Raw genomic sequence first — 27991 nt, 5'->3', positions numbered from 1 at the left:
ATCTGAAAGCCCCAGCCCAGGGGCTAGCGGATCTCACAAAGCCTTTTCCATTGTATGCATCAAAGAAAAGATGGCAGCTGGACTTTAAACCCAAACTGTGGGGCCCTGGCTGAGGCCGGTGGCCTACCTCTCTAAACAGCTAGACAGGGTTTCTAAAGGATGGCCCCCCTGCTTGAGGGCCTTGGCAGCAACTGCCCTGCTAGTATAAGAAGCAAATCAGCTGACTCTTGGGTAAAACCAGAACATAAAGGCCCCCCAAGCTGTGGTGACTGAAAGCCAGCCCCTCTTCCCCCCCTGGCTCTTAGGACCCCCATCGCAGGGGGAGGAGGCACCCCCAGCGAGGCGGGGTCTCAGAGCCAGCCCCTCTTCCCCCACTGGCCCTTAGGAACCCCATCGCATGGGGGGGAGGCATCCCCCAAGAGGTGGGGTCTCAGAGCCAGCCCCTCTTCCCCCACTGGCCCTTAGGACCCCCATCGCAGTGGGGGTGAGGCACCCCCCGCGTGGCGGGGACTGGGAGCCAACCCCTGTTCCCTGCCTGGCTCTTAGGACCCCCATCGCAGTGGGGGGAAGGCACCCCCCGCGAAGCGGGGACTGAGAGCCAACCCCTCTTCCCCCCCTGGCTCTTAGGAACCCCATCGCAGGGGAAGGAGGCACCCCCCACGAGGCGTGACTGAGAGACAGCCCCTCTTCCCCCCCTGGGTCTTATGACCCCCATCGCAGGAAGGGGAGCCACCCCCCGCGAGGCGGGGACTGAGAGCCCACCCCTCTTCCCCCACTGGCCCTTAGGACCCCCATCACAGGGGGGGGAGGCACCCCCCGTGAGGCGGGGTCTCAGAGCCAGCCCCTCTTCCCCCACTGGCCCTTAGGACCCCCATCGCATAGGGGGGAGGCACCCCCGCGAGGCGGGTTCTCAGAGCCAGCCCCTCTTCCCCCACTGGCCCTTAGGACCACCATCGCAGTGGGGGGAGGCACCCCCAGCGAGGCAGGGTCTCAGAGCCAGCCCCTCTTCCCCCACTGGCCCTTAGGTCCCCCATCCCATAGGGGGGAGGCACCCCCGCGAGGCGGGGTCTCAGAGCCAGCCCCTCTTCCCCCACTGGCCCTTAGGACCCCCATCGCAGGGGGAGGAGGCACCCCCGGCGAGGCGAGGACTGAGAGCCAACCCCTCTTCCCCCCCTGGCTCTTGGGAACCCCATCGCAGGGTGGGGAGGCACCCCCCGCGGGACGGGTTCTCAGAGCCACCCCCTCTTCCCCCCCTGGCTCTTAGGACCCACATCGAAAGGGGGGGAGGCACCCCCCACGAGGCGGGGACTGAGAGCCTGCCCCTCTTCCGCTCCTGGCTCTTAGGACCCCCATCGCAGGAAGGGGATGCAACCCCGGCGAGGCGGGGTCTCAGAGCCACCCCCTCTTCCCCCACTGGCCTTTAGGACCCCCGTCGCAGGGGGAGGAGGCACCCCCGTGAGGCGGAGACTGAGAGCCAGCCCCTCTTCCCCCCCTGGCTCTTAGGACCCCCATCGCAGGGGGGGGAGGCACCCCCCGTGAGGCGGGGTCTCAGAGCCAGCCCCTCTTCCCCCACTGGCTCTTAGGACCCCCATCGCAGGGGGGGGAGGCACCCCCCGTGAGGCGGGGTCTCAGAGCCAGCCCCTCTTCCCCCACTGGCCCTTAGGACCCCCATTGCATAGGGGGGAGGCACCCCCGCGAGGCGGGTTCTCAGAGCCAGCCCCTCTTCCCCCACTGGCCCTTAGGACCCCCATCGCAGGGGGAGGAGGCACCCCCGGCGAGGCGAGGACTGAGAGCCAACCCCTCTTCCCCCCCTGGCTCTTGGGAACCCCATCGCAGGGTGGGGAGGCACCCCCCGCGGGACGGGTTCTCAGAGCCAGCCCTTCTTCCCCCCCTGGCTCTTAGGACCCCCATCGAAAGGGGGGGAGGCACCCCCCGTGAGGCGGGGACTGAGAGCCAGCCCCTCTTCCGCTCCTGGCTCTTAGGACCCCCATCGCAGGAAGGGGATGCAACCCCGGCGAGGCGGTGTCTCAGAGCCACCCCCTCTTCCCCCACTGGCCTTTAGGACCCCCGCCGCAGGGGGAGGAGGCACCCCCGCGAGGCGGTGACTGAGAGCCAGCCCTTCTTCCCCGCCCACCTCTGAGGATCCCCATCACACGGGGGAGGCACACCCCACGAGGCGGGGACTGAGAGCCAGTCCCTGTTCCCCCCCTGGCTTATGACCCCCATCGAGGATTCTAAGATCCTTAGGACCGACCTGGAGGGCTGTGGGTATTAGGTGTCCAAGAAGAAAACTCAGATCTGCCGACGACCGCAGGTAGCTTACTTGGGATTTCCTATTCGACAGGTGTCCGAAAGCAGCCCGGGAGCCGAAAGAAAGCAGGTCATTTGCAATCTTCCGGAGCCTAAGGGCAGAAGGCTGGTGAGAGAATTCCTAGGAGCTGTGGGGTTTTGTAGACTGCGGAGCCCAAACTTTGCAGTATTAGCCACGCCTTTGTATGACGTCACAAAGGGGGCGGGGACCGGGAACATTTGGAATGGGGATTCCAACAACAGCAAGTCTTTCATGACTAAAGGAAAAACTTCTGAAAGCCCCAGCCGACGGGCTACCAGATCTCACAAAGCCTTTTCCATTGTACGCGTCAGAGAAAAGATGGCAGCTGGACTTTTAACCCAAACTGTGGGGCCCTGGCTGAGGCCGGTGGCCTACCTCTCTAAACAGCTAGACAGGGTTTCTAAAGGATGGCCCCCCTGTTTGAGGGCCTTGGCAGCAACTGCCCTGCTAGTACAAGAAGCAAATCAGCTGACTCTTGGGTAAAACCAGAACATAAAGGCCCCCCAAGCTGTGGTGACTGAAAGCCAGCCCCTCTTCCCCCCCTGGCTCTTAGGACCCCCATCGCAGGGGGAGGAGGCACCCCCAGCGAGGCGAGGTCTCAGAGCCAGCCCCTCTTCCCCCACTGGCCCTTAGGAACCCCATCGCATGGGGGGGAGGCATCCCCCAAGAGGCGGGGTCTCAGAGCCAGCCCCTCTTCCCCCACTGGCCCTTAGGACCACCATCGCAGTAGGGGGGAGGCACCCCCGGCGTGGCGGGGACTGGGAGCCAACCCCTGTTTCCTGCCTGGCTCTTAGGACCCCCATCGCAGTGGGGGGAAGGCACCCCCCGCGAGGCGGGGACTGAGAGCCAACCCCTCTTCCCCCCCTGGCTCTTAGGAACCCCATCGCAGGGGAAGGAGGCACCCCTCACGAGGCGTGACTGAGAGACAGCCCCTCTTCCCCCCCTGGGTCTTATGACCCCCATTGCAGGAAGGGGAGCCCCGCGAGGGGGGACTGAGAGCCAACCCCTCTTCCCCCACTGGCCCTTAGGACCCCCATCGCAGGGGGGGGAGGCACCCCCCATGATGCGGGGTCTCAGAGCCAGCCCCTCTTCCCCCACTGGCTCTTAGGACCCCCATCGCGGGGGGGGAGGCACCCCCCGCGAGGCGGGTTCTCAGAGCCAGCCCCTCTTCCCCCACTGGCCCTTAGGACCCCCATCGCATAGGGGGGAGGCACCCCCGCGAGGCGGGTTCTCAGAGCCAGCCCCTCTTCCCCCACTGGCCCTTAGGGCCCCCATCGCAGGGGGAGGAGGCACCCCCGGCGAGGCGAGGACTGAGAGCCAACCCCTCTTCCCCCCCTGGCTCTTGGGAACCCCATCGCAGGGTGGGGAGGCACCCCCCGCGGGACGGGTTCTCAGAGCCAGCCCTTCTTCCCCCCCTTGCTCTTAGGACCCCCATCGCAGCGGGGGGAAGGATCACCCGCGAGGCAGGGACTGAGAGCCAGCCCCTCTTCCCCCCCTGGCTATTAGCACCGCCATTGCAGCACGGGGAGGCATCCCCCGCGAGGCGGGGACTGAGAACCAGCCCCTCTTCCCCTCCTGGCTCTAAGGACCCCCATCGCAGGGGAGGTAGCCACCCCCCGCAAGGCGGGGAATGAGAGCCTGCCCCTCTTACCCACCTGGCTCTTAGGATCCCCATCGCCTGGGGGTGAGGCACCCCCGCGAGGCTGGTATTGAGAGCCAGGCCCTCATCCCCCACTGGCTCTTAGGACCCCCATCCCGGAGGGGGCAGGCACCCCCGCGAGACAGGGACTGACAGCCAGCTCCTTTCACCCCCTGGCTCTTAGGACCCCCATCGCAGGGGGAGGAGGCACCCCCCGCGAGGCGGGGACTGAGAGGCAGCCCCTCTTCCCCCCTGGCTCTTAGGACCCCCATCGCAAGGGTGCGAGGTACCTCCGGCGAGGCGGGGACAGAGAGCCAGCCCCTCTTCCCCCACTGGCCCTTAGGACCCCCATCGCAGGGTGGGGAGGCACCCCCCGTGAGGCGGGTTCTCAGAGCCAGCCCCTCTTCCCCCACTGGCCCTTAGGACCCCCATCGCAGCAGGGGGAAGGACCACCCGCGAGGCAGTGACTGAGAGCCAGCCCCTCATCCCCCACTGGCTCTTAAGACCCCCATCGCAAGGGGGTGAGACACCCCACGCGATGCGGGGAGTAAGTGCCAGCCCCTCTTCCCTCCCTGGTTTTTAGGATCCACGGTGGACTCACAGCCTGTTTACGGTATTCGGAGTGTTATCATCTCCCCCTCTGGAAATTATAAACTATTTCACAGATGGGGGTACACCCTCGGTGTGCAGAGGGTGTACAGCCGTCTGTTTTGGGAGTAATATCATCGTCCTCCTCCCTGAATATTAAGAACAGTATCATAGCTGTGTTTCTACTGCAGGTGTGATTGGGCGTCACATCCTCCTCTCCCACGTGGAAATTAGAACCGATATCAGTGGGGGCGTGCACACCTTCTGTGATATTTAAAGTGACATCATCCTCTTCCCTCCAGGATCATGAGAACAATATCCCTGGGGGGTACACTTTCTGCGATATTGGGAGTAATATCTCCCCCTCCGCCTTGGAATACTATTAAGGACCATCTGACACGGGGGTGTACACTTCCTGCCATATTGGGAGTAATATCGACCTCTCGGCCTCTGAATATTAGGAACAATATCACAGGGTGGGTGTACACCTCCTGCTCTGTTATGGGGAGTAATATCTATCTATTACGGGGAGTAATATCATCCTCTCCCTTTCAGGATGTTAATAACAATATCACAGGGTGGGTGATCACAGCCTGCGATACTTTCATTATTATCATCCTCTCCCCCACGGGATACCAGGAACAATATCACAGAAGAGGTGTACACTCCCTGCGATATTGGGAGTAATATCATACTCTTCTTCCGTCAATATTAGGAGCAATATCACCGGGTGGCTGTACATTCATTGCTATGTTGGGAGTCATGTCATACTCTATCCCCTGGATATTAGGATCAGTGTCACAGGGTGAGTGTACACCTACTGAGATATTAAAACTAGTATCATGCTCTCCATCCCTGGACATTAGGAACAATATCTCGGGTAGGTGTACACCCCCTGCGGTATTAGGAGAAATAATACGATTAATTATTAAGCATCAATCTTAATAATATTATTAACTGTTAAACATCAGTCTTAATAATTATCAATGGTAATATTAATAGTATAACATTATTAATCATTAATGATTATTTTAAATGTTTATGCATGATTAAAATTAATTAGTATTGTCATTTTTCAATTAGTTATTAATCTTAATATTGTTTTATTACCAACATCACGTATTGATTTAATTAACATTAATTACCGATATCATTATGTTATTAATAGTGAGGTTGCTATTAATTATTAATAACCATTAATATTTTTAATCCATATTAACTTTTACTAACTTTATAGTAATTTATATCGATGATTTCTATTGTTATATTTATGAATATTAATACTTAATATAATTGTTCCCGATATCCGAGGGGTAGAGGATGTTACTCCCAATATCACAGAAAGTGTACACCCCTCTATGATGTTATTCCTAATTGCCAGGGAGTAGAGGATGACATTATGAAAAATATCGCAGTGGGTATACATCCCTTCGGTCATCTTTTTTCCTAATATCCTGGGTGGGAGAGGATGATATGACTCCCAATATCGCAGGGGGCGTAGACTTCCCCCGTGATATTGTCCCTATCATCCAAAGGTGGAGAGGATGATATTTCTTCCAGTTTCGCAGGGGGTGTACACCACCCCTGTGATATTGATCCTAATATCCAGGGGGCGAGAGGATGATGTTAGTCTCAATATTGCAGGAGGTGTACACTCCCTAGGGATATTGTTCCTAATATCCAGGGACAGAGAGGAAGATCTCACTCCCAATATAGCAGGGAGTGGACACCCCTTCTGTGACACTGTTCCTAATAGCCAGCGGGGGAGGGGAAGATATTACCCCCAATATCGCAGGGGGTGTACACCCCTTGTGACATTGTTCCTTATATCCTGGGAGGGAGAGGATGATACTAGTGGCAATGTCGCAGCGGCTGTACACACCCACTGTGATATTGTTCCGAATATCTCGAGGGGGAGAAAATGATATTACTCCCAATATCCCAGGGGGTGTACATCCTCCTGTGACATTGTTCCTTATATTCAGGGGGAGAAGACGATATGACTCCCAATATCACAGGGGTTGTACACACCTCCTGCGATATTGTTCCTAATATCCCGAAGGGGAGAGCCAAATATTACTGTCAGTATCGCAGGGGGTGTACACCTCCTTTGGAATATTGTTCTTAATATCCATGATGGGAGAGGATGATATTACTCCCAATATCGTAACAAGTGTACAGCCGCCTGTGATATAGTTCCTAATATCTAGGTGGAGAGGATGATATTACTGCCCATATCACATGAGTTGTAAAACCCCTTCCATATTTTGCCTACAATCCCGAGGGGAGAGGACGATACTACTCCCAGTATTGAAGAAGGTGTACACCCCCCTGGGACATTATTCCCAATATCCACGTTGGGAGATGATGACATTACGCCCAATATCGCAGGGGATGTACACCCACCCCGGGATATTGTTCCTTATATAGAGAGGGGGAGGGGATGATATTACTCCCAATATCGCAGGGGCTGTACACCCCTCCTGTGATATTGTTCTTAATATCCTAGGAAAGAGAGGATGATACTACACCCAATATCTCAGGGGGTGTACACCCACCTCCTTCAGATATTGTTCTTAATGTACTCCACCTCCCCCGACCAGGGATATTGTTCCTTATATCCAGGGGAAGAGAGGCTAACATCACGCCCAATATCGCAGGGGGTGTACACACCCTCTGTGATTTTGTTCCTAGTATCCAAAGGTAGAGACGATGATATTACTGGCTATATCGCAGGGGGTGTACACCCCTCTTGTGATACTGTTCTTAATATTTAGGGAGGGAGACAATGATAGTACTGTCCATATTGCTGGGGTCACAACACCCCGTGACGTTGTTTTTAATATTCAGTTTGGGAGAGGATGATAATAATTTCAATATAACAGGGGACACCCCCCCGTGATGTTGTCCCTAATGTCCAAGGGAAGAGAAATGATAATGACTCACAATATGTCAAGGGGTGTACATCCCCTGTATAATATTCTTCCTAATATCCAGGGGGGATTAGAATGATATTACTCCCAATATCACAGGGGGTGTATGCGACCCCTTTTATATTGTTTCTAATATCTAGGGAGGGAGAAGATGATATTACTCCCAATATTGTAGGGGTGTTACACCCCTCCCGTGACATTGTTTTTAATATTTAGGTAGGGAGTGGATGATATTACTCTCAATATCTCAGAGGTTTTACACTCTTCCTGGGATATGGTTTCTAATATTAAGTGGGAGAGAGGATGATATTATTCCCAGTATCGCAGGGGGTGTGCATGTCCTGTTATTTTGTTCCTAATATCCAGGTTGGGAGAGGATGATATTACTGCCTATATCGTAGGAGTTGTACACCCCATCAGTGATATTATTCCTCATATTCAGGGGAAAAGAGAATGACATTACTCCCAATAGCGCAGGAGGTGTACACACCCCTTTGATATTGTTCCTAATACGCAGTGGAGGAGACGATGATATTACTGGCCATATCGCGAGGGGTGTACACCTCCTCTGTGATATTGTTTTTCATATCCAGGGGTTAGAGGATGACGTTACTCCCATGATCGTAGTGGGTGTACACCAATTCTGTTTTATTGTTCTTAATATCCAGGGAGGGAGAGGATGATATTACTGTCACTATCGCAAGGGGTAGACACTCCTTCTTTGATATGGTTCCTAATATCCAGGGGGGAGAGTATGATATTAATCCCAAAATCGCTGTGGGTATACACCCCTTTTTGATATTGTTCCTAATATGCCGGGGGAGAGTCTATGATATTACTGCCCATATCACAGGGTGTGTACACCAGAACTGCTATATTGTTTCTTATTTCCAGCAATGAAGAAGTTGATATTACTCCCAAAATGGAATGGGCTGTAAACCCCCCATAAGATACTGTTCCTAATATCCAGGGGGAAAAGGATGATATTACTTTCAATGTTGCGGCACATGTATCATCTGCCTGTTATATTGTTCCTACTATCTGGGGTGGGGGCAGCGGGGTGAGAACGATATTACTCGCAATATCTCAGAGGGTGTACACTGCCCCTGTGATATTGTTCTAAATATCCACTGGGGTAGAAAATTATATTACTCCCAATATCGCAGGTGGTGTAAACACCCCCCTATATTTTTTCTAATATCCAGGTGAGGTAGGATGATATTACTCCCAATATCACAAGCGGTGTACACACCTTCTTTGATATTTTTCCTACTATTTACTTGTGGAGAGGATGATATTACTCCCAGTATCGAAAGAAGTGTCCAAGCCCCCTGTGATATTGTTCCTAATATCCAGGTTAAAAGAGGATGATATTACCCCCAATATCGCAGGGGGTTGGCTGTACACTCCGCCTGTGATATTATTTCTAATATCCAGGGGAAGAGAGAATAATATTACTCCCAATATCGCAGGGGCTGTACACACCTTGTGATATCGTTCCTAATATCAATGAGGGGAGGAGATGATATTACCACAAATATCAGAAGAGACGTACACCTTTCCTGTGATATTGTTCCTAATCTCCATTTTGGGAGAGGATGATATTACTCACAATATCGCAGGGGTTATACACTTGCCCTGTGATATTGTTCCTAATATCCAAGTTGGGAGAGGATGATCTCATTCCCCATATCGCTGGGGGTATACACCCCTTCTGTGATATTGTTCCTAACATCCACAGGGGAAGAGATTAATATTACTCCCAATATCCCAGGGGGTACACGTCCCCACTGTTATATTGTACCTAATATCAAGGGGTGGAGAAAATGATATTACTCCCAATAGCGCCGTGTGTATACAGCCCTCCTGTGATATTGTCCCTAGTATCCAGGGGCTAAAGATAGATATTACTCCCAATATCCAGGGTATAGAAGTTGATATTAAACCAAATATCACAGTGGGTGTACACAACTCCTGTCATATTGTTCCAAATATCCAGGCAGAGAGAGGATAATATTACTCAAAACATTCCTGGGGGTGTACACAGCCCTCTGTGATATTGTTTCTAATATACAGAAAGGGAGAGGATGATATTACTCTCAATAAACAGAAGGGTACAATTCCCATGTCATGTTGTTCTGAATATCTAGGGTGAGAGGATGATATTACTCCCAACATTGCAAAAGTTGTAAACACCTACTGTGATATTGTTCCTAATATCCGGGGGAAAGAGGATGATGTTACTCCCAGGATCGCAGGGGGGTGTACACCCCCCTCCCCGTGATATTGTTCCTAATATCCAGGGGAAAGAGGATGATGTTACTCCCAGGATCGCAGGGGGGTGTACACCCCTCCCCGTGATATTGTTCCTAATATCCGGGGGAAAGAGGATGATGTTACTCCCAGGATCGCAGGGGGGTGTGCACCCCCCTCCCCGTGATATTGTTCCTAATATCTGGGGGAAAGAGGATGATGTTACTCCCAGGATCGCAGGGGGGTGTACACCCCCATGATACTGTTTCTAACATCCAGAGGGGGAGAAGTTGATATTACTTCACACATCGCCAGGGGTGTACACCCCACCTGTGATATTGTACTTAATATTTAGCGGGAGAGAGGGGGGTGATATTACCAATAACGTAGGGGAAAGTCAACCCCCTCTCCCCCGCTGGATATTACGAGACATATGACAGGGAGGTGTCCACCCCCCACCATATGGAGAGTAATATCACCCTGTTCTCCCCCCACCTCCAGCTTCTTTCTGCTAAGGTCCCCTTGCCCCTCCAGGTGGCTTTCTTGGGCAGGGCATAAAAGAAATTACGTGGTTTTCTTGCTCAGATTTGTTCGCAAGTCCACGAGAAATACTCAGGGAGTCTTGCAAAAATCCGGTGTTACAGCAGCTAAGTCAGCCAGCTAGCCGTGCCCTACAGTTGAGATGGCATGTCATGATTCCCCTCTCTTTTACTTGCTGACTCCTCCTCAGCCTTCCGGACTCTGCTTAGGTGCCTCTTCCTCCAGGTTGTCCGCTCCCGTCCCCACCCTTCCTTACCTGCTCTCCTAATACCATGGGCTGATCCAGCGCAGCATTTGTCACACATCTTACAGCTGCCTGCCTCCAGTCTGTATCCGGACTCCACGACCTGAAGGTAAGGGCTGCATCTGCCTTGATCATCATTGTATCCCTTGCTCCTACAACAGCACCTAACACAGAGTAATTCCTCAGTCAACATTTTCTGGATGGGTGAACAAAAAATAAATCTACACATCAAGTGAAAATTAGGCAGAGCAGAAATGAAGCAAGTGATAAAGTACAAGAGAAGCTTATACCTGTTATTCTAGGCATGCTAATTCTAATTTTAGAATTGCTGTGGTTACTTCATGTTACTCTGCCAGGCTTCAGTGTTAGGCAAGGGCAATTCTCTGTGTAAGCAGGGATAGCTTTCCTCAAAGGTCCTGTTGGTCCTGGGAAGTGATGGTACATGGGACTCAGCCCTCAAACCAGAAGGCTAAGCTAAACTAGCAGGAGAGCTGCAGCAGGAACCTTCTGGCAGGAAAGAAACAGCATGCTCTGTGTACCACCCGTGTGTGACCGGAAATAAAGGATCCCCACCATGTGAAGACTGACCAGGATGCAGAGAGAAGGACGTCAGGCAAGATCCCACCCGTGCTTAGGGACATAACATGTTTATTAGCATCATTAAGTACTAGCTGACATGCATAGAGCATTGAGTATGTGCCAGGCACTGTGCTAAGCACTTCACATTCACTATTTCATGGAATCCCCACCATGGCCCTATAAGGCAAAACTTATAAATATCACCATTAGATAGATGGGGAAATTGAGGCTTGGAGAGGTTAAGTTGTTTGCCTGAGGTCACAAAGCTGGTAAGCAGCAGAGCTGGAATCCAAACCAACAGAAATTCCATCTAGATACCCAACTCCCCACTGCCGTCTATCCTTGGAAACTAGACTAGTCTCCAAGGAAACATGAATCTACATTTTCTTTCAACTAATAAGAGCTCTTTCCTTACGGTAATTATTTAAATAGTTTTAATAAAAATTTAAAATGTATTTCAAGATTAAAGTTTCAAAGCCATCAAACATCAAATATATATGAAAATACATTTGTATATATTATAAACAGATATATGACGTGACATGAAGTGCTGGATCCAGTGCATCAGAAAATACACGCAAATATAAAATACCCGACAGCATTATGTAAAACATCAGCTGCTTGCCAAATCGGCATTAAATACTTAAGCACTGTGACCTGTTGCTTAAAGTATTACAAATCCAGCCTTATCTAAAAATCTCTATTTGTCCTAGGAAACTAATACTTTTTAAAAACAATAATTTGGTAATTTTAATAATATTTAGATCTATCTAAACTTAAAGCCTATATATTTACCACCCTTTTACATGCTTACCAGTATTACAGACACAATAAATTTTATCAGGTATTTTTGATAATGTGCTAGGAATTGTTTGAAATATAAAGAAGAATAAGATTTCGTTTTCACCATCTCAGAGATTCCAGATAGTGGTGGACACAGAAACCCGTGAAAATAACTGCAGGATGAAATAGACAAAATTATAGAAGCCCTATGTACCATGGAAAAATGGACATGGACATGGAAATTTTATTTCATATGCATACTCGTTAAAGAAAGAAGAAGCCTAAAAAAGTTAGCTACCTTTGGTTTTTATTACTTACGTCTTACACTCAAGTGAACTTTTTTCTGTCTAATCTCATTCAAATCCTGAGTCCTTTTAATTAAGTTATCCTAAAATGAATTTTCATGAACACAGAATTTGTGCTATTACTCTATCTGCACCTCATGGATATTACCAGATTTTAGATTTTATGTTTTAAAACACAAAACAATATAAAACCTAAAGTTTTAACATAAAATGTCTTTGGATCTTCAACTAAAATACTAAAGATATAAAAAACTTTATTCTCCTCAAGATAAAACTAGATTTAAAATTGTCAATGAAATAGTTGATTGATCATTTATATTTCTATAAATATATGGAAAATAATCTATTTTTTAATTGTAAGACATTACAATTTTAGATTGTATTTGCATTTAGGAAAATTTCACATAATCTTTACCAGATGCATGGTTAAGTAACATGTTACTGTTAAGTATGCTGATGGAGGCACATTTCCTCCATCAGCATAGGAATCGGATGACCTGGGAAAGGGAGTATTGTTAGTTTTCCTAGCGCCAGCTTCAATAGGGATTGGGGTTATTTAAAAATACAGGAGAAAAATAAGGAGGCGCTCAAAAACAAAACACAAAACCCACATCGATGGGGGTATGTCAAAGGGGGGAACAGGAGATAACTGAAAGAGTTCCCAATGGTCAAAGCTGGGATAATTTGAGCAACAAAATAAAGCAGTATTAAATTGTAACCCAAAGTATAAAATATTCATGTGTCCACACTGATAAACATAAATGATCAAACTAATAAAGCGATAGGGACAAGTGTCCCTTGCAGAAGAATTTCAATTAATTATGTAGACCACTCCCAAGAAAGTACACTACAACTCCCCATTCCTTTAGTGTGGGCCGTGCATAGTGATTTCCTTCCAAAGAGCACAGTATGAAATGGGGGAAAAGAGTAACTTTACAATGGAGAAACCTGACAAACACTCCTTCAGCCAGGTGATCAGGTCGTCAACATCAACATCAATAACAGTCATAACCTTTTATTTCATGCCATAAAATGGTGACACTTACTTGTGTTAGAAAAATTTAATAGCAATGTAATCATTATATCTCTGCAATCAGCTGAAGTTCTAAGAAAAAATGACAATGTTGAAAGTTGTATCATCATTATTATAAACTTTCATGTTCAGTATATGTAAACTCCAAAGCCAATTTCAAAAGATATTTTTGTGAAATACCATTCTTTAAAAAAAAGGATATTATATATAATTGTATGAATGCTAAATGTTTTACAGTACTGATTTGCTACATTTTATGTATGCTGTAAAACAAATACCATTTTAAAGTATATTGGAATTCGTAACTAAAGTAATAAATAAATGCTTGAAATATACCCAGTAGAAACTTATTTTTATTATCCAATCCTTTTGATAAGAAATGCCTCTAGTGTTACGTACAAACTTGATCTTCTTTGAAATGTGTTGTCCACTGCTTTTCTGTTTCTGTCACAGTAGCTATAAACAGCTGTTTAAGGATATCCTTATCTAAATTTCTGCCTGCAAACAAAACAAAATATGACGTGATTACATTGTGCTTATTAAAATGACACAGTTCACCTATCAATTCCAGTTCATTAAATGCTTTACGGTGTTTAGAAATTTACAAAAAGAATAGTAATTGAGTGATTCCATCTTTAACTTTCCAGGTCAGTACATCAAAGTCACATTGGTCCTTGGATTAACCACTTTTCTAAAACTGAAGAAGAACAAAAGTCCTAACAAGCTTTTACGAACGTTGTAACATGATAAAGATGAAACACTGACCACAAGCTTATTTTTAAAAGAGGACCTGAATGGTTAATCTGTTTAAGTGGTACATGATATCCCTTTCAAATATATTTTTCACTTTGTTTTAAAACAGTGAATCCTTTGAGACTCACCAAGGAGGACCAATCGATTTGTTCTCTCAGTGTCATCCTTCCAGCTCACTGGAGTCTCCTCCAGATCATAGAGCTCATGGACACCCTGGACAATCACTTGTTGTGATTTGTCTTTGATTGACACCAATCCCTGCTCAAAGGAGAATTGACTGAACATTAATCAGCCTCAGTTCAAACTTAAAAGCAGAAATAGAGCATCAATATTAATGGATTAATTACTGATATTCACTTAAAAAATACAAACTCTTAAGCTGAGAAAATTACTTAATTCCAATTATTTGTGAATTACAAGAAGTTTCTTAATGTTTTTCATTTTCAAAAAAGGTTTCTGTGTATTGATTTTTTTTTTGAACAATCCCCTTTTCTAATGATAAAGTTAATACATATATTAGGATGGTTTTTCAGTGTTATTTATCACAACCAAAACCTGAAACAAAATGATGAAATATGTGTCATATCCTATTGATTAAAGATTTTATATAATGTTTCACAGTTTTAGTGGGAAAAGTTGAGAAGTTAAAGGAGTTTGGTTATATTAAATAATTTGTTTTAGAAATGGGTTGCAATCAATGAACAATGATGAAATAAAGAAAAACTATTATATTTATCTGAATATGAGCTCATTGTGTATTGATTTGCAGAAATGAGAAATGAATTATCTGATAAACTGGCTCCTATGGGGATGAAATTAATTTATTTGAAATAATATTCTTAATTTACCAAAAACTTTGTGCACACAGTGTGTAGACACTACAAAGCACCTTACAAGGAGAAACGTGTAAGGATGGCATGACTCGCTGGCAGCCCTGGGCTTGTCCACGGTACCCCCATGATGAACAGTAACTCCATTGTGTAAACGCCCATGAACATAAGATTACAGGACTTTTCCAGTTTAGACATACCATATTTTCTTTCAGACAATTCTTCAATTTGTTTACGTAGATCAGCGATATGATTCCATTTCTCTGAAAATCAAGCAAAAGTTGCTTCTCAATAATACGTCCCTATGTCAGAGCAGCACTAACGTATAATGACTGATTTCATATATTTTACATTCTAACAGTCCATATCATTTTATTGCTTTCAAGAAAAAATTTCCCCTTTTTGGTGGTTCTTAGAATTGGTTTAATGGGAGACTATTAGAGAAGCTGAAAAGCAGGAGGGCAGAAAAGTTCAATCAAATTAAACACAATAACAGGGAGGTCACAATGAGGCGGTCTCCAGGGGTCTTTTAGCAAACTTCCTAAAACATGTCTCAGCTGTGTGAAATAAGACTTTACAGCAGCCGGGTGCAGTGGTGCAGGCCTGTAATCCCAGCACTTTGGCAGCAGAGGCAGGTGGATCGCTTTGAGCTCAGGGCAACATAGCCAAAACCCCCCTCCCTAGCCCCACCCCCACCCCGTCCCTACCAAAAATACAAAACAGCAGGGCATGGTGGCGGGCGCCTGTAGTCCCAGCTACTCAGGAGGCTGAGGCAGGAGAATCACCTGAACCCAGGAGGCAGACATTGCAGTGAGCCAAGATCACGCCACTGCTAGCCTGGATGACAGAGCAAGACTCCACCTCAAAAAAACAAAAACAAAAACACAAGAGGGACCCCCGACCTTACAGATACAAGTTTAAGAGGGACCCCTAAGCAAAAAATGCCAACCCTTTTTCTCCCAATCATTGAAACACCAGGAGGGTGTAACAGTTTTGCAGCCTAGCTGTAGCAGGCTGATGCCCCCAAGATGCCCATATCCTAATCCCGGGAACTGGTGAACATGACCTTATATGGCAAAAGGGGCTTTGCAGATATAATGAAGTTAAGGGTCTTTGGCTTTTGGGGTTGATGTACTCACTCGGATCCTTGTAAGAGCAGAGCAGGTGATGGAGAGGGTGGGAGGTGTAGTGACAGAAGCAGGAAACTCCAGTCATTCGAGACGGGCAGCACAAGCTGAGGAGTGCAGGCCACCTCTACGGCCAGGAAACGGATTCTCCCTCAGAGCTTCGGAGGCCACCGACCCTGCTCCCACCTTGACTCAGTAGGACTTACTGTAGAATTCTGGCCTTCAGACCTGTAAGGGAATACATTTTGGTTGTTTTAAGTCACTAAGTGTGTGGTAATTTGTTGCAGCAGCCACAGGAAACTAGTATTGTAGTGAAGCCTCAAAACCCCCCTGAAGGGGCTGGGCTCAGTGGCTCATGCCTGTAATCCCAGCACTTTGGGAGGCCGAGGTGGGTGGATCACTTGAGGTCAGGAGTTCGAGACCAGCCCAGCCAACATGGTGAAATGCCATCTATACAAAAAATACAAAAACTAGCCGGGCATGGTGGTACATGCCTGTAATTTCAGCTACTCAGGAGGCTGAGACAGGAGAATTGTTTGAACCCAGGGGAGCGGAGGTTGCAGGGAACTGAGATTCCACCACTACACTCCAGCCTGGGTGACAGAGCGACACTCCATCTCAAAAACAAAACAAAACAAAAAAACCCCACCTGAAGGTTTCCAGTTCTGCCAGCAGTCTCCCACCCAACCCCCAGAATCAGACATTCCATTGCTGTGGGCCATGGACGGGCAGAAGGAAGCACCTTCTCATGGCAGAGGCCTACCCAGGAGAAACCCAAGGGAAGGCACTGCTGGGCTGGCCCCTCTCTGCCAAGGCCATATTCTTTTTTGTTTGAGGCCAGTTTCACTCTGTCTCCCAGACTGGAGTGCAGGGGCACAATCTCGGCTCACTTCGACCTCTGCCTCCCCAGTTCAAGTGATTCTCCTGCTTCAGTCTCCTGAGTAGCTGGGATTACAGGAGTGTAGCACGCCTAGCTAATTTTTGTATTTCTAGTAGTGATGGGGTTTTGCCATGTTGCCCAGGCTGGACTCGAACTCCTTGCCTCAAGTAGTCCACCTGTCTCAGCCCCGCAAAGTGCTGGGATTACAGGAGTGAGCCACTGCACCCAGCATTTGCCAAGACCTTTGATGGCAGGCTTTTTCCAGGTGATCAGTCCTTGTCTGGTCTGGCTCTGCCCCACTCTCCTCCTCACCTAGTTGGAATCCCTAGCTACTTTTCAGTAGAGGAGAGTGTGTACCCCAATCCCAGCTTGGTTCAGATCTGCATTTAACTCATGGAACCTGGCTGCTCCCCAGGTCCTGAAGAAAAAAACGGTCTCTCTGTGGGTATGATAAAGGATGGGCCTGTCCCCAGGACCCTGTGAGAGGGAAGCCCAATGTCCCACCAGGTTGGCAGGGCTGGGGAAGGGAAAGTGTTATGGCAGCCCCAAGAAAAAAAAGAGGCAGCAGAGGGAGCAGGACAGCGCTCACATGGAACTCATGCCACTGCCTGAGTGAGGGGAGGGAGGAGTGCACGCCAGTGACGTCAGGGGGCAGAGAGGCGCAGTTCCAGGGCGGCTTTCCCCCTCACTTCCTGCCATGTTACTCTGATCGCCTCCAGGTGAGCCTGCCCACTTTGTGCCCAGGGGCCTGTAGAAAACCACAGCTCCCCATGGTTATGGCCCCAGGAGTGGGGCAGAGCAGGGAGGAGTCCTGGACAGAGGAGAGGCAGGGGCAGGAGGGAGTGGGCCTCAAACTCCAGGAGGGGGCCCTTCTCATGGGTCCTGCTTTCTGGCTTCTCCTTCCTTACCCCTGGGCTGATCACTCGGGGAAGAACTGAGACAAAGTTTCTCACCCTCAGGCCCAAAGGGTTTAATTACTGGGCCCTTAGGGAGGTGTGAGCCCCCTGAAAGGATGCAAGGTTTTGTTTTCTTTTGTTTTTTGAGACAGAGTTTCGCTCCTGTCGCCCAGGCTGGAGTGCAGTGGCCTCACCACACTACAACCTGCGCCTCCCAGGTTCAAGTGATTCTCCTGCCTCAGCCTCCTGAGTAGCTGGGATTACAGGTGCCTGCCACCAGGCCCAGCTAACTTTTTGTATTTTTAGTAGAGATGGGGTTTCACCACGCTGGCCAGGCTGGTCTCAAACTTCTGACCTCGTGATCCACCCCACCTCGGCCTCCCCAAGTGCTGGGATTACAGGTGTGAGCCACCATGCCCGGCCCCAAATTATCTTCTAATTATAAAGACATACATATTGTTTAAACAAGTCAATAAATAACTATATTGAATAACAAAGTGAAGCCTTCCCTTTACCACAATCAACCTACTGTTCTCTCTCTATCTGAGGCTCTCTTCCCACGTTCCACTGTCCCAGACTTCTGCAAAGTATTTATGTATCTATTTAGGTATCTGTCCATCTTTCCATTCCTTTCTCAATTATATATTCTGGTGGTTTCGCTCTCCACGTGGCAACTCTACATCCAGGATCAAAACGGCATCAAAGGAAGCTTGGAACAGTGACAACCCCTACCTGAGATGTCTCCATTCCAGGGGCAAGGCTGCCTGGTGCCTGATACCCATGAGATTAGGAAAAGCAGGTGGGGTCCTGTCCACCCCTTCTATTCCCGAACGCTTGGCAGAGTTCCTGTGGCTAACATGCCAGTTGTATCGACTTCTGCGCAGTCTCATGTGAAGTGCCACACTACGTTCTCAGCCTGGGAGGTTTCAGGGCTCAGCTGGCTCAGATCCCATGTGTGGGGAGCATTAAGAAAAATATGTCACCTGTATAAGACTAGTGGCAAAAATCTGACTCAGTGCTACTTCTCTGTTTGTCCTTTACTTAAAAGGAGAACCATAATTAAAATGATCCAGAAAAGAGAACCAAGCAGGAAACTGAGTTGCTTGGGGAAAGGACCATGCTGCATTGATTTTTACATACCCAATGCCAGCAGTGCATCAGGTACACAACAGGTTCTCAATAAATTGTTAAATGGGTAAGTTGATAGAATAAAAAACAAGGTCTCTTCCCAGTGCTGCATGCAGAAAAGCTTAGTTAGAGTGAATTCCTATTTGCAAAGATGAGAGATTTTTAGTCTTCTGATGGCTGTTTCCTCCTCTCTGTTTTCTTTGCCACAGTTTAGGGGCAAAGAAAAGTTTCTATCTCTCTGAAACGGTAGGAGAAACCCTTGGGGCTTAGCTAACAAATCAGGCTCTCTCTTTCACATGTTGTGAGAATAGAAATATTTAACCATCAGCACAGACAATGTCATTTGCATAAGGGAGTGACTTCCTGGCTGAGAGATGGTCAGAATAACATAGAGCCCAGGAGTGAAGGCAGTGAAGTTTGCGAGCCTAGGGCTCTGGTTCTGGTGTCTGCTTCGTGGCTGTGTGATCTTGGGCAAGTTTCCTAAATGCCCTGCTTCTCAGTTTTGTCATCCATAAAATGATAACAACAGTACCTGCCTCAAATAGTGTGTGGAAGAGGCTTAAACAAGCTAATGTAAGTCAAATCTTGAGCACAATCCCTGGTGTAGCTATACGTGTTTGTGTATATATCAGAAGCTCGAAATTATACCATTAGTATTAATAACATACTCTGGACCCTCATTATGATGCTATTCTCAATATCCCAACACTTGATTTGTATTGACAACTCCTAGGCTCAACTGTTCCTCCCACCTCAGCCTCCCGAGTAGCTGGGAATACAGCCACCACACCTGGCTAATTTTTAATTTTTTTTTTTGTAGAGACAGGGTCTTGCTATGTTGCCCAGGCTGGTCTCAAACTCCTGGCCTCAAGAAATCCTCCCACCTGGGCCTCCCCAAGTGCTAGGATTTACAGGCATGAGCCACCATGCCCAGCTCCCTTCCTCCCCTTTGCTCTCCTAACTCCATCTCAGCATCTGCCCCTGAGGACAAATGCAACAGGGCAATCAGTACATCCATGAACTTCCCATCAGTCCTGTGGTGGACTAACCCAGGGACAATGGTCACTGTCCCCTCTGGTGCATTCTTTGTCCCCATCAGCCTAGTAAGCTCCGGGGCTGGCAGCTGGCACAGAGTAGGAGGCTGCACTCCCTGACCTTTCTATGCTGCACACAGTCCTGTGTCCATCCTGTCCTCAGACCTGCCAGGGCCATGACCAACCTGCCAAGAGTGTGGGAATTGGTATGTGACCCAGCTCTAGGAGGAGGTGGAGCAAGCAAATATAGGGGAAGCTGCTCCCCCAGTAGGTTTAGAGGGAGAGTGGGGTGGGGGCGCAGCAGGGCCAGGCGGGTTAGGGTGTGTGGGTGACGGTGTGCAGGTGAGGGTGTGCGGGTGGGGGTGTGTGGGTGGGGGTTTGTGGGTGAGGGTATGAGTGCCTGTCTGGCTCTCCTGGGTGGGGCTGGATGAATGTTTGGGCACAGGCGGCAGCTGTCACGTGGCCTGGCTGTGGGTTTGAGACAGAAGCCAGGCAGGTGGGCTGTGTCAGGCACAGCTACAAACTGTGCCAAGGAAGCGGACCAGAGCAGGGGCCCAGGGAAACCTCTGCCTTAGCAGAAGATACTGGGGAGACAGGATCAATCGGGGAGGTCTTCCAAGGCACATGGTGCTTCATGGAGCCAGGGCCCAGGACAGGGAGGGCTGTAACCCTGGCTTGCCTGATTGGCTGAGCACAGACAGAAGAGGGTGTGGGCAGCCCACCAGGTGGATGCCTAAGTGAGGAAGGAATGGGTGGCCAGGTGACTGAGACCGCCAAGACCAGGACCCCACTGTCAGGCCTGTGGCTTCCAAACGCCTGTGGGAAGTGTTCCCCTTTGGACACTGAGGCCATCGGCTTCAGCTTCACACCCTTTTCCAGACAAAGACCCTCAGGTAACCTCAAGAGTCACTTCTGGCCTTCCCCAGAGGGGAAAGGAGAGGGGTGCCTGTGGGCAGGTGACCCTCAGTGCTGGTGGAGGGCACAGCAGAGAGACTGCCTGCATATGGGAGGCCCCCAGCAGACCTTGCCCAGACGTCAGCCCTGGTTTGAGGCAAACTGTAAAATTATCACAATTTAGGCCAGGTGCAGTGGCCTATGCCTGTAATCCCAGCACTTTGGAAAGCCATGGCAGAAGGACTGTCTGAGCCTGCAGTGAGCTATGACTACACTCCTGCACTTCAACCTGGTCAACAGAGGAAGACATTGTATCTAAAATAAATAGGCTTGGCATGGTGGCTCACACCTGTAACCCCAACACTTTGGGAGGCCGAGGCAGGTGGATCACCTGAGGTAAGGAGTTCGAGACCCGCATGACCAATATGGTGAAACCTCATCTCTACTAAAAACACAAAAGTTAGCCGGTCGTGGTGGACCGTGCCTGTAATCCCAGCTACTCAGGAGGCTGAGGCAGGAGAAATCGTTTGAACCCAGGAGGCAGAGGTTGCAGTGAGCCAAGGTCGCGCCACTACACTCCAGCCTGGGCGACAGAGTGAGACTCCACCTCAAGAAAATAAATAAGATGGAGGCTGGGCGCGGTGGCTCACGTCTGTAATCCCAGCACTTTGGGAGGCAGAGGTGGGCGGATCACGAGGTCAGGAGATCGAGACCATCCTGGCTAACACGGTGAAACCCTATCTCTACTAAAAATACAAAAAATTAGCCGGGCGAGGTGGCGGGCACCTGTAGTCCCAGCTACTCAGAAGGCTGAGGCAGGAGAATGGCGTGAACCCCGGGGGGCGGAGCCCGCAGTGAGCCGAGATCGCGCCACTGCACTCCAACCTGGGCGACAGCGAGACTCCGTCTCAAAAAAAAAAAAAAAGAAAAAGAAAATAAATAAGATGGGAAAGCTATGTTCTTAACATTTTTCAAATGATAATTCATACTAAAGAATGTTACCAATACTAATGCACAAAGCATTTTATAAGTTTTAGACTATTAATAAAAAGACACGAAAACTGAGGTATTTGTAATCATGCTTAATATTGGAAGTTCCTATACCTGCAATGTAGCAACTAATTATACAAAAATTTAATAAATGACAAAATAAAATTTTGCAAACAGATTTGTAATAACCAGAAAGAAATCTGTATTGGCAATTAATGTAACATAATTAAAAATAATTTGTTATGGTCACCTGCTAAATGCTAATTAATGTAAAATGTTAAAAGATTATTTCAATTATGACATCTTAATTTTTAATGGCTTGAAATATTATAAATATAAAAAACAGGTTTCTAAATTTAAAAGAAGAATGACTAAATTTTTCAGAAATATTTCATATTTCTTGTCATACAATATAAGAACACCATTCCATGTTTCCTTTTACATTAGGAACCTTCCCTCATCTCACTGAAAGGAGAATGCTGGAAGGTGCTAGTAAGATGACAGTCCGTCTAAGGACTCCAGAACTGAAGGAACTGTTTTGTGGCAATGCATGTCACTTCCCTAACTCAACTGGAAAAGGAGACAAAAACCTAGTGTTTTCAACCCTCAAGCTAGCAAGAAAACACAGCCCAGGTAAGATCATCTCTTCTCCAATGGAGCTGGAGTCTACTCAACAAGAGGCGACCATTTAGAATAGAATTGTTCAGAAGTTTGCTAACAATAAGCAGCCAACATAGACACATTCTCCATTAAATCTAAAATTCCCTTTTCCCCCACTAGGGTGCCTGAGGGGCATGTAGCAAAAGTGATCCCAACCACACCACACAAACTAGCCAAGAAACCTTTTTGCCTTCACACATCTGAGAGTCCCTGAGAAGCCGGAGACAACACAGAGGCAGCAAAACACCAACAGGAGAGTCCCAGCATCAGTTCCTGGCCACAGAAACCCTCCTGAGCAGCAGGCAGAACAGAATCCACTACAGCAATCAGCCTGCCAGAGAAGCCTCTGCCCCTGTGGCCTGAGATTCCACTTTCCCCAGGTGACACCACAGGCAGGTGGGCTGAAGAAGTGGGAAGGTCAAATCGACTGGCCCAGCCAGGATGCCTCTTTGATGATACAAGTGATACCGGTCTAAGCCTCCCCTCTTCCGCAGGGGAAACTAGGTGGCCCAAAGGGTGCCCAGAGGCAGGGGACCTGCCACAGCAGCCACCCTCCTGGGAGGTTCCCTTTCTTCCCCTTGGTGAACTCCCTCTAACACACAGCTTGCCAGGGAAGCACCCTTTGTCTTACATGGAGGGATCCCACCACACCAAAACCCAGCCAAAGAAGCCTTTTGTCCCTTAAGGGTTACCACAACCAAAAACAAAAAGATACACAAATAGTAAGCCCCTAAATTCTGTTAAGAATGAAACAATGCTGCCACTCACACCTGGCTCAGACGCCAGCAGAAGGAGGGCACCCTCCAGAGACCGTAGGAGAAGGGGGAGGACTCCTCCTTGCCCTGGTCCACCACTGTCACTGAGGCCTGCGGTACAGAACCGGCAGCTTCTTACCCACCCCAGGCCGGGCCGGGCCCCAGAGCTCTCCTACTCCCCCTTCCTGGCCCCTAGACTTGCTGCTGCCGCCACCATTAGCGCCGACGCCAACGGAACCAGCGCTGCTGTCACCCTCCATGCACCTACTCACCCTCCAAGGCTCCTACTACTTGGCCTCCACGGGTACCCTCCTACCACTCCTGTTGAGCTGCAGTCTCCATCACCGTGGCCGCCACAACCGCAGGAGATGAATCACAGAGCTGTGCCATCTTCAGGCTACAACCTCCAGCTCACCACAGGGGACTCCTCCTTCATCAGCCTGGCTTGGAGCAGCTGGGCAGACAATGCCAGAAAAACCTACAACAGGATGCAGAAAGTGGCAGTGTTGGAGCCTCACCTTGTCTTGCTGGCCACTGGGTGGCAGGGACCAGTTTCAGCGAAGGCACTTACACCTACCCTCCAAAGTCCAGCCTCTCCTCCTAGACCAAGCTGGCCTCCTGACCTGGGGTGGGGACTGGAGACACCACAGTGCCCAGGGCTCACTGGGGAGCAAGAATAACAGAAACTCAGACCCAGCCAGTCCTCTCCACCCAAGTACCAGTTCCCATTCCTCACTCCTCCACCCACAGGACCCTGAGCCCCCGTGGTGCCCACTACTCCACGCCTGGGGCCCCCAGATGGTCTCCACACCACGCAGCAAGAGGGCAAGGGCCGGGGAACCATGGTGGGTGTGAGGGCCCTGGGGTGGTCAGAGGATTGCCGCGAAAACTCTGTACACCCTCCACGCTCCAACACGAGCAGAAGTTGTTCACCCTCTAGAGCCTTGAGTCCGGGAAGAGGAGAAGGGCCCCTTCCTCAGAGGCCACCACTGTCGTGGCCACCTCCACAACCTGCCGCTGGCAGCAGCAGTGCAGCCTCCCCCCATAGCGCCCCAACCTGCCCCCCCACCGACAAGCGTAGCCCCCGGATTGTGCCCACAACACACCCAGAGACTGCTGCAGGCAGTGTAACCCTGATAGCGCCCCCAAACCACCCCTCTGCTCCTGGCAGTGTAACACTCGATAGTGTCCACAACCCATCCCCGCCACGGGTGTTGCAGCACCAAATAACGCCCCACCAAACCCGCCCCCCGCCTGAACCACAAGCAGCACAGCCCCAGATAGCGCCCCAATCTGCTCCCGTCTCGGGCAGTGAACGCCCAGGGTAGTGCACCCAACCAACCCCCCCACCCCACCTTCCCCTTTCCCCCACGGACAATGCAGCATTTGACAGCTCCCCTAAAGCACCCCCGACTGCCTGCCAGTTGGCATTGTTGCTGACATTGTAGCCCACAATAGCTCGCCCAACCCGCCCCCTGCATCAGCCAGTGCAGCAGCTAATAATGCCCCTAACCCCCTGCCACCCGCCACTGGCAGTGCACGACAGTGCACACAACCCACAACCTGCCTCCAACCCCCCGCCCCCTTAGGCAGTGTAGACCCTGATAGTGCAGCGAACCTGCCCCACTGCCAGCAATTCAACGCCTGATAGCGCCACCCACCAGCCCCCCGCGGCAGGCAGTGCAGCCCCAAAAGCACACCACACCCGCTCCCCTACCACCCCGCAAGCGGGCAGTGCAGCCGCAGAGAGCGCACCTACCCTGCCACCTTTCTACCAGTCTAACAGAGATGCAGTCTCCTTCGCCACCACCAACCACAGCCAGGAGAACCGCAGTGGCCAAGGCTCCAGCCACCAGTGTTGGACACGGTCCCCACCTTCTCCTAGACCTCCAGCCGGTCAAGAGCATCTCCAGCTGCCACCCACCCTCCTACCGCTCAGGCCTCCATGTTACTGCTCCAGCCCCCTCCTACCGCTCAGGCCTCCATGTTACTGCTCCAGCCCCCGCCTACCACTCAGGCCGCCATGTTACTGCTCCAGCCCCCGCCTACCGCCCCGGCCGCCCTCTTACTGCTCCAGCCCCCTCCTACTGCTCAGGCCGCCATGTTACTGCTCCAGCCCCCCTCCTACCGCTCAGGCCGCCATGTTACTGCTCCAGCCCCCGCCTACCGCCCCGGCCGCCCTCTTACTGCTCCAGCCCCCTCCTACCACTCAGGCCGCCATGTTACTGCTCCAGCCCCCGCCTACCGCTCAGGCCGCCATGTTACTGCTCCAGCCCCCTCCTACCGCTCAGGCCGCCATGTTACTGCTCCAGCCCCCCTCCTACCGCTCAGGCCGCCATGTTACTGCTCCAGCCCCCGCCTACCGCTCAGGCCGCCATGTTACTGCTCCAGCCCCCTCCTACCGCTCAGGCCGCCATGTTACTGCTCCAGCCCCCGCCTACCGCTCAGGCCGCCATGTTACTGCTCCAGCCCCCGCCTACCGCCCCGGCCGCCCTCTTACTGCTCCAGCCCCCGCCTACCGCTCAGGCCGCCATGTTACTGCTCCAGCCCCCCTCCTACCGCTCAGGCCGCCATGTTACTGCTCCAGCCCCCTCCTACGGCTCAGGCCGCCGTCCTAAAACTCCAGCCACACTGCCATCTCTGTTGCCACCACCATCCAGAGTGAGACGAGCCACGGTGTTGCAGGCTGCAGCCTCCAGCTCCCCCTTCTCCTGGTCCTCTAAGTCGGGGACAGAGTAGCTCAGTGGGAGATACTGGAGAGCCTAAACTGGCGTGAGGCCCCCTCAGCCTGCACATTCGGTTATGCGCATGGTTTCTGGACTACATGTTCTGATTGGGTGAGAGAAAACCTCTAGGCCTTCTCTGATTGGACTTTATTTTCATACTCTGATTGGTTGTCCAGTCCTGGAACGTGTAGTCCAGGAACCGCATATGAAAAACCTCAGTATATAATTGGTGCTGAAGAAGAGAGGCTCTTCCAGGTTTTTCTGTGTCTGCTCCCGGTGCTGCTCCGAGCCCGGCTTAGAGGACCAGGACAGACTGGAGGCTGTAGTTTCCGGCACCGCGGCTGGCCTCCCTGCAGTTGGTGGCGACAGAAACTAGTGTGGCTGGAGTGGTAGGAAGGGGAAAATAGTTTGGGGATAGATGGAGGGGTAAAGAGGGTGGTTAGTGCCAAAAGGAAAAAAGGATGGCGAGCCGGAGAAGACATTGCATAAAGACGGTGAGAAAAAGATGTTGGGGAAAAAAAATTGGGGGGTAGATGGAGGGGGAAAACAGGGTGGTGAACAGGAGGGAGAGAAGGTTTCATGGAAAGACGGTGGGGAAAAAGTTTTTGGGTAGATGGAAGGGGGAAAGAGAGGGTCGTGAGGGGGGAACGGGGATGAGCAGGAAGGAGAGAAGGTTTGCAAAAATACGGTGGGGAGAAAAGAAAGGGAAAGAAGACTGTGGGTAAAAAGATTTTGAGTAGATGGAGGGGGGAAAAGGGTGACAAGTGGGAGGAGAAAAGAGCGTGCAGAAGAGGGAGGGGGAAGAGAGTGTGGTGAGCAAGAGGGAGAGAAGGTTTTGCAAAAAGACAGTGAGGAGAGAAGCTTTTAGGTAGATGGAGGGGGAAAAGAGGGTGGCAAGTGGGAGGAGAATAGAGAGGGTGGCCAGAGGGAGTGGGGAAAGAGGAATGGGGAAAAGGCTATGGGGAAAATAGTTTGGGGTAGATGGAGGGCAAAAACAGGGTGGCAAGCAGGATAGAGGAAAGAAGAGGGCAAGCGGGAAGCGGGGAAGGCTTTGTGAAAAGATGGCAGGGAAAAATTGGGGAGGTAGATGGGTAAAAGAGCGTGGTGAGCAGGAGTAGAGGCTTTGCAAAAAGACGGCGGGGAAATGTTTTTGGGTAGATGGAGAAGGGAAGGAGGGTGGCAAGGAGGAAGGGAGAAAAAGATGATAGGGAAACAGTTTTTGGGTAGATGAAAGGGGAAAGAGGGTGGCGAGCAGCACGAGTGGGGAGAAGGCTTTGGGAAAAGTTGGGGGAAATGTTTTTGGGGAGATGGAGGAGCAAAAGAGGGTGATGAGAGTGGGAGGTAGAAAAAAGGGTGGCCAGGGAGAGGGAGAAAAGACGGTGGGGAAAAGTTTTGGGGTAGATGGGTGGGGAAACGGTAGTGAGCGGGAGAGTATAGAAGGCTTTGCAAAAAGATAGTGGGGAAAAAATGGTGGGGAAAAAGTTTTGGGGTAGATGGAGGAAGAAAAAGGGTGGCGAGAGAGGGAGTCAAAGACGGTCAGGAAAAAAATTCCTCCTGTTACTGATTTTTTGATACTCTTCCCCTCTGGTCAGAAAAAATAATTGATATGATTTCAGGTTTTTTTGTTTTGGTTTGGTTTGGTTTGGTTTTTTGAGATGGAGTCTCGCTCTGTTGCCCAGGCTGGAGTGCAGTGGTGTGATCTCGGCTCACTGCAAACTCCACCTCCCGGGTTCAAGCCATTCTTTTGCCTCAGCCTCCTGAGTAGCTGGGATTACAGGCATGCGCCACGACGCCCAGCTAATTTTGCGTTTTTAGTTCTAAATGGGGTTTCTCCATGTTGGTCAGGCTGGTCCTGAACTCTGTTGATTGGCCCACCTCTGCCTTCCAAAGTGCTGAGATTACAGGTGTGAGCCACCGCACCTGGCAAGGATGTTGAATTTTATTGAATGTTTTTTCTACATTTATTGAGATAATCATATGATTTTTGTTTTAAATTCTGTTTATGTGGTAAATCACATTTATTGATTTGCATATATTAAATAGTCCTTGGATCCCAGGAATAAAACCTATGTAATCACGATGAACTACA

General features: G+C 49.9%; 1 protein-coding gene across 20 annotated transcripts in view; it reads right to left on the bottom strand.

Annotated features, from left to right (window-relative positions):
* Positions 1-27991, bottom strand: part of LOC107974580 (E3 ubiquitin-protein ligase TRIM52) — a 75049-nt gene that overhangs the window by 32072 nt on the left and 14986 nt on the right. For 9 of the 20 annotated variants that reach the window (XM_063807449.1, XM_063807462.1, XM_063807460.1 and 6 more), the window contains exons 2-8: positions 23449-23654; positions 15952-16167; positions 15013-15075; positions 14111-14240; positions 13629-13727; positions 10542-10693; positions 2255-2402 (exon numbers count right to left, since the gene is read on the bottom strand). In XM_063807449.1, coding sequence (XP_063663519.1) covers positions 23574-23654 — 81 coding nt within the window. In that variant the 3' untranslated portion in view covers positions 2255-2402; positions 10542-10693; positions 13629-13727; ... (2 more) ...; positions 15952-16167; positions 23449-23573. Of the gene's footprint in view, positions 1-2254; positions 2403-10541; positions 10694-10819; positions 10955-11922; positions 12065-13242; positions 13302-13628; positions 13728-14110; positions 14241-15012; positions 15076-15543; positions 15674-15951; positions 16168-23448; positions 23655-23753; positions 23840-27991 lie in introns of those variants that run through there. The other 11 variants (XM_063807456.1, XM_063807455.1, XM_063807466.1 and 8 more) reach the window with 11 other exon arrangements.

This window comes from Pan troglodytes, chromosome 2, assembly GCF_028858775.2.
Source record: "Pan troglodytes isolate AG18354 chromosome 2, NHGRI_mPanTro3-v2.0_pri, whole genome shotgun sequence".
NCBI classification, from domain to species: Eukaryota; Metazoa; Chordata; class Mammalia; order Primates; family Hominidae; genus Pan; species Pan troglodytes.
The sequence above is the reverse complement of the archived record's forward strand: the minus strand, read 5'-3'. Positions and strand labels throughout refer to the sequence as shown.